General features: G+C 46.6%; 1 protein-coding gene across 1 annotated transcript in view; it reads right to left on the bottom strand.

The window, feature by feature from the left end:
- Positions 1 to 6,666, bottom strand: part of MATN4 (matrilin 4) — a 21,605-nt gene extending 14,939 nt beyond the window's left edge. The window contains exons 1-3 of the mRNA XM_006839258.1: positions 6,588 to 6,666; positions 4,928 to 5,497; positions 3,522 to 3,644 (exon numbers count right to left, since the gene is read on the bottom strand). Of these exons, the coding sequence (XP_006839321.1) occupies positions 3,522 to 3,644; positions 4,928 to 5,497; positions 6,588 to 6,666 (772 nt within the window). The remainder of the gene's footprint in view (positions 1 to 3,521; positions 3,645 to 4,927; positions 5,498 to 6,587) is intronic.
- Between the last annotated feature and the right edge of the window lie 619 nt (positions 6,667 to 7,285).

Below are 7,285 nucleotides of genomic sequence, written 5' to 3'. Positions count from 1 at the left end.
ATATGCCCTCTCTTCCTATCAGCTGGTAGCTTCACTTTCTACTCTAGTCCTCTGTGGCCACGTCGCTGACTCTGGGCCCAGGAGTCCCCAGGTCTCCCCACACTGCTGGCCAATCAGGTCCCCATCTGGGTCCACAGAAGCCCACGGAACATTGTAGGGCTTAGCTTGCCACTTCATTGCTGCTTTTACCCCGCTTCCCCTTATGGGCGATGTGTGTGCTCACCAATCATGGTGCATATTTCCGTTGAGTCTTAGTCTTGGAAGGGGGTTTGCATTAAGGGGACCCGACCACTTGCCTTGATGTTTCCTGGACAAGCAATCTGTTTGTCCTGTCTTTTTAATGACCTTTTGCTTTCTTCCTGTATGACGTTCTTGATGTCATCCCATAACTCTTCTGTTCTTTGGTTATTAGTGTCTAATGCATCGTGTCTGTTCTTGAGATGGCCTCGAAATACAGATGGGATATACTCAATATCATATTTTGGCTCTTGTGGACTTGTTTTCATTTTCTTCATCTTCAGCCTGAACTTGCATATGAGCAATTGGTGGTCTGTTCCACAGTTGATCCTTACCTTGTTTTGCCTCACAATATTGAGCTTCTTCATCGTCTCTTCCCACAAATGTAGTCAATTTGATTCCTATGTATTCCATTGGTGAGGTCCTTTTATGTGGTTTTTAAAAAAAGTATTTGCAACGAATAAGTCATTTTTGTTGTTAAGTGCCATAGAGATGGTTCTGACCCGTAGCGACCCTGTATAGGGTTTCCCAGGAGCAGCTGGTGAGCTTGAACCACTGACCTTGCTGTTCAAAATGACTTTGCAGTCCAACGCATTGACCTACAACACCACACCAGGGCCGTAGATGTTGCAAAATTCGATCATGCAATCATCTCCAGCATTGTTTCTATCTCCAGGACTATGTTTTCCAACTACTGATCCTTCCTCTTTGTTTCCAACTTTTGCATTCCAATCACCAATGCATCTTGATTGCATATTTGACATTTTTTCAGACTTGTTGTTGTTGTTGTTAAGTGCCGTCGAGTCGATTCCAACCCATAGCGACTCTGTACAGGGTTTCTGAGGGTGTAAATCTTTACGGGAGTAGAAAGCCTCATCTTTCTCCCACGGAGTGACTGGTAGTTTCGAACCACGGACCTTAAGGTTCGCAGCCCGATTCGTAACCACTAGACTACCAGAGCTCCTTCCTCTGTTTCCAACTTTTGCATTCCAATCACTGATGCATCTTGATTGCATATTTGACACTTTTCAGACTGAAGAAGTTGGTAGACTTCTTCAATTTCATTGTCAGTGGCTTTAGTGGTTGGTGTGCAAGTCTGAATAATAGTGGTATTAACTGGTCTTTGTTGTAGGTGTATAGATATTATCCTATCACAGACAATACTGTACTTCAAGCTAGATCTTGAAATGCTCTCTTTTTGGTGATTAATGTGACACCATTGCTCTTCAATTTGTTATTCCTAGCATAGAAACCATGTGACTATCTGATTCAAAATGGCCAATATCAGTCTACTAATATTTAGAATATCGATCTTTATTCATTCCCTTTCATTTTTGATGACTTCCAATTTTCCTAAAGTCATACACCGTACACGCCACATTCCAATTATTAATGGGTGTTTGCAGTTGTTCCTTCCCATTTTGAGGTGTGCCCCATCAGCAAATGAAGGTCTCAAAACCTTTGTTCCATTCGTGTCATGGTGGTCAACTTTACTTTGAGGAAGCAGCTTTTCCTCAGTCATATTTTGAATGCCTTCCAACCAGCTCACCTTCCTTCACTCTATCCGGCAATGTTCTGTTACTAGTCACACTGCTGTGCACTGTAAAATAAGCACTGGGCTGCTAACCACAATGTCAGTGGTTCAAACCCACCAGCCGATCCTCAGAAACCCTAGACAGTGTTAATATGAGTTGAAACAGACTTGATGGCACTTAACAAAAACAACAACCATTCCGAACTAGTCCACCTCTCCTTTTTTCTTGTCTGGAAGTTCCACTGAAATCTGTCCACCATGGGTGACCCTACTAGCATTTAAAATGCTGGTGACATAGCTTCCAGCAACACACAAACTATGTGGACAACAAAATGACAGACAAATGGTGGCTGTAAGTTCTACAAGTACAGACCTCCTTCCTATGGGGCCAGCTAACACTCCCAATTCAAGACCTGAGTGTATCATAGACCCAACATATTATATCCCTTTCCTTCCCCATCTTTAATAAAACGAACATATGCGCACTTACATATACACACATTCCCTAGTGTGCACAAGTGTGTAAACCAGGAAGGAGTTCATTTACATGCATAGAATCTGAACAGCATGTGTGGGACAGAGAAATGGAGAGAGGTTTCATACATAGAATCAATTCAGCAGGATCTCAGAGCTAGAGAGGAGCACTCACAACCACCTTGGCCAAAGATTTTTAGTCCAATCATCCAGATAGGGAAGTCCCAGAGACCATGGGGAGAGCTTTGAATAGCCACAGGTCTTCAAATAGGGGCTCAAGCCAACCTTTTCTAAATTTCTGGAAACAAGAGGACAACCCCAGATGACATCTGGATTACTGAAGTAATAATACCTTTTCTCCCAGGTGGTTTTGAGGTTGAGTAATAATGTAGGTAAATTGCCTAACACAGTGTCGGATACCATTGAGTATTCAGTAAATAGTAGCTATATGAGTGGTACCGTGATTAAGTGCTCAGTTGCTAAACGAAAGATCGGTGGTTCAAACCCACCAGCTGATCCATGGGAGAAAGATGCTTCTGTAAAGATTATAGCCTTGGAAGTTCTCCTTTGTCCTTATGAGTCAGAATTGATGGCAAGGAATTTGGTTTTTGGGGGGTTGAGGGAGGTAAATGATAGCTGGAATTATGACCACAGTGAGTGGGCAAACATACACCCAAAAAGAGAAAAATCTAATTGTATAAGCAAGGCATTGTGTGTCATAGCTTTTTCAGAAAGATTTATAAAGAAAAATTCAAGGGGACTTCAGAAAGTTGGTGGAAAGATGGAATTAGAAGATAATGGAATTTTTCCACATACTTTTTGAAGTCCCGTTGTAGGAGTAGCCAGGATATTCCAGGTAAGGTGCACGGTGAGTAGAGGGGCAGACACAGGAAGGAGCAGCACAGGGTGAAGACCCAACAAACCAAAGACCCCAACAGTATCTAAGTACCAGAAACTAGGAAGGAGTCTGAGAAAAAGTAGAAACAAGTTTGGACGATTGAAGTCAGGAAACAGACAGACCTGACAGAGCAGAGGGAATGAGTGTAGAAGCATGCTTAACCCGGGGGGTCGGGGCAGGAAGGGGCAGGGGAGGGTAGATGTCACTTTTTCTAACTCTGGTCCCATCAAAGACCGAGTGACCCCACGCAACCTCTTCTCTTTCTTAGGTCTGAAAAGTAAGGAAACTGGACATTTATTTCCAAAGCCCCTTCTAGTTTGGTTCAATATCCAGGCAGTGGGGAACCACAGAAGGCTTCAGAGCAGGGAAAATTCTCACCCAAACAGCGCTTGTTGTCTGCCGCTAGCTGGTAGCCGGGGTTGCAGGCACAGTGGAATGTGCCCGGGACGCTGACACATTGATGCTGGCATCCATGTTCCCCTTCAGCACACAGGTCCTTCCCTGAGGACACACAGAACTAGCATCACCAAGGGACAAATAACCTCCAATAAGAGTGAGCTAGAGAGGGATGGGTTCTGAAGCAAGCCCCGTCTTCAAGTCAGAATCAGACGCAGGGGATGGAGATGTGAACACAAATCCAGGTGGCAATTTTTAGAGAGAAAAATGGGGCTTCAGTAGCTGGAACCTACACCACTAAAATTTCAAATACCAGCAGGGTCACCCAAGTTAAGACAGTTTTCAGCAGCGCTTCCAAACTAAGACAGACTAGGATAAAAGGCCTAGAGATCTACTTCTGAAAATTTGCCAATGAAAACCTTAATGGATCACAACAGAATTTTGCCCAACATGGTGCTAGAAGATGATATTGTTGTTGTTAAGTACTATCGAGTCAGTTCTGACTCTTAGCGACCCTGTGTAGGGTTTACAAGGAACGACTGGTGAGTTTGAACCAACTGACCTTGCGGTTCAAACTGACCTCGTGGTCCAGTGCTTTATCCTCCAGTGCTGACTGGGCAATGTTTACTGTTAGACAAAAGAATGTCATGAGTCACAGCCAACTCAATTGGCAATGAAAGAAAACAGCTACTGTGAGCAGGATCCGAGCAGAGCTGCAAGGAGCTAGCTGTGTCAACAGGAGATGGCAAGACTAGTAAGACCCGACTGGCAGGGAAGTGCTAAAACAAGGTGGGCGCAAAAAACACTAAGTGTAACTAAACTAGGTCCTACAGCATTGTGGGAAGAGCTACGTGAAGAAGAGGAGGAACCAGACCCATGAGGCAGGACTCTTTGGAGTGGGTATTTACTCTCACTTTTGAGGGGCGGTGTATATAAGGGGATCTGGGCTGTGCTGGAGCTTGACATCTGTGGTAAATCAGATCCGCCATACCCAAATGGGTGGGACAAGCTAAGCTTTGCTCCTTGTGGGTGGAGACTAAGCAAAAATAGCAGAGCTGGAATTTGACACAAATCAAAACATGAAACCATGTGCCCTGGAGTCAGTTCCAACTCATTACCACCACATGTGTGTCTGAGTAGAACTGTGCTTTACAGAGTTTTCAATGAATGGCCTTTCTTCTCAAGCGCCTCTGCGTAGGTTACAACTGCTAATCTTTGGGTTCATGGCTGAGACCAAACCATTTCCACCACCCAGAGAATTTAGTGGTAAATGGTAAATCTTAACAACTGGATTCTAGTTGGTCGGCAGGGCTGAAGTTGGAATAGGCGGGGTCACACCGGGAAGGGCTGGGCACTGAATCCAAGCTACTGGAAAGTTCCAGGCTTACCACACAGCCGGCCCTGAAACTGCAGACCAAACTCTTGGATGCGATCAAAGGACTCCACAAGGAAGACGTGCTCATCCAGCGGAGGCGACGCCATGGCGCGTAGGGAGCCCACGTCGGCGCGCTGCACGCCTACTGCGTAGATCTCGATGCCGCGGGCGCGCGCCTGTGCCGCCACCTCGGCCACGCGGTCCTGGGGCCGCCCGTCAGTCACGATGACGGCGACGCGCGGCACGCGTGCCTCCGGAGGGCGCGCACCCTCAGCCACACTGAATGCTACATTCATGGCGTATTGAATTGCCAGTCCGGTCATGGTGCCCTGCGCCAGCGGTATCAGTGCACGGATGGCGCGCTCCATGTCCTCGCGGCGGGAGAAGGCCCCAAGTGGGAAGACGCTCTGCACTTGACTTGAATACTGGATCACACCGACGCGCGTAGCATTGGTTCCCACATCCAAGCCGCGGAGTAGGCCCACCAGGAACTGCCGCATGATCTCAAACTCGAAGGGGCGAACGCTGCGGGAACTGTCAATCACGAACACCAAGTCTAAGGGCCCAGTTCGGCACTTAGGACCTGCGGAAAGACCAGGCAGACGTCTTTCCTAGGTCAGCAAAGCCTCACCTCTGAACACACCCCAGAGAAATTTAGGGGAATTCTGCTATCCCTGGCATCATAGCCAGCATCACAGGATTAACCTGGCAAATGAAGATTACATACATAAGGAGTTCTGGTAGTGTACCGGTTACGAATCGGTCTGCGAACCGTAAGGTCAACAGTTCGAAACTACCAACTGTTCCGCGGGAGAAAGATGAGGCTTTCTGCTCCCGTAAAGATTTACAGCCTCAGAAACCCTGCACAGGGTCGCTATGGGTCGGAACCGACTCCACGGCACACAGCCCCACCACCACCATCCAGAATTGGCTGAAGGCATGGGCAAGGAGATTTCACAAATTCTCTATCCTACACCTCTAAGAGCTACTCTGAGGAGGTGTTATCCATAGGCAGAGGAGATGGGGGACAGTTGCAAATTCACATGCTTACAGGGGTCTCCTCGGCCCCCCCCCCCCAAATTGCTGCAATGCCCATTCTAAATCATGGTGACCCTCTGTGTTACAAAGCAGAACTTACTTGGCTGTAATATCTATGAAAGCAGATTCTTAGGGTCAAACCACCAAACCTTTAGGTTACCTGTTGTTAAATGCCATGGAGTCGGTGCCGACTCATTGGGCAGTCCAACGCAGACTGTCTCTATCATCCAGAGACAAGTAGGGGGCCAGGAAGGCAACATAAATAAGTGAACTGGTTGGATTAGGTTGGTAGACACCCAACACTTAGCTGAGCACGAGCCCAACTTTGTACCCTCTACCCCCAGCGAGATGGACTGGCCAAGTGGCAGTATCGATGGACTCAAGCGTGGCAACAGTGGTGAGGTTGGCCCAGGATCGGGCAGTGTTTCGTTCCGCTGTGCATAAGGTCGCTCTGAGTCGGTACCGACTTGATAGCACCTAACAACAACAAACTTCATCCTACAGATGGTGAAACTGAAGTCCACAGAGGTGAAGCAGAGATCCAAAATCCACGTGATTTTCTCTCCCCTGCAAGCTGAGCTAGCTGCAGATGGAGAAATTGTCTCTGCTTCTCTCCTCCACTGGGAGGCGCTCACCTGCGAACTGGGGCTGGGTTTCCCGGGGCGGAAGGAGCAGCAGCAACGTGAGCAGTGGTAAGAATACAAGGCCCCTCATGGCGCTTAGGAAGGAGAGCAGAGTGTCAGAATCTGAAGGGAGAGAGAAAAATGGTAAAGAAATAGTATTTAAAGACTTCTTATTCTGGATGAGGGCCACTCTGGGGAAAGAAGGGCAGGGGTTTATTTTTTTATTACTGTTTTGATCAGGAGTTTATTTTACTAATCTCTCTGCATTTGTGTATAGCCAAAATTTTTCATAGTAGAAAAAAGTTTCTTGGGATTGCTGGGAAGAACAAGGAATTCCACTTTGTACTGCAGAATAGACAAATACATTAAAATATACAAAATTTCTCAAAAGCAAAAGGCCTTGCCTAAATGCCAGCCAAAGTGTTAAAAGCTTTTTCATGGGAGTGTGTCATTTAGAATTCTCTCAACAATTCTATGAGACTAAAGCTCTTACTGTCCCTATTGTCGAGGGGAAACTGAGGCTCAGAAAAATTAAACTCTGATACCCAGATTTCACGGACTCCTGGTGTGGCGCTGTAAGATCCCACCAGCTGCTCCTCAGAAACCCTAAGAGTCGAGTCCACTCGATTTAACATAACAACTACCCAGATTCACACAAGGAAATAGCTGCACTTCCATGCAGTCTTATGCTTACTGGAGGTCTGAGGACC

Source organism: Chrysochloris asiatica, unplaced genomic scaffold (assembly GCF_000296735.1).
Source record: "Chrysochloris asiatica unplaced genomic scaffold, ChrAsi1.0 scaffold00023, whole genome shotgun sequence".
NCBI classification, from domain to species: domain Eukaryota; kingdom Metazoa; phylum Chordata; class Mammalia; order Afrosoricida; family Chrysochloridae; genus Chrysochloris; species Chrysochloris asiatica.
The sequence above is the reverse complement of the archived record's forward strand: the minus strand, read 5'-3'. Positions and strand labels throughout refer to the sequence as shown.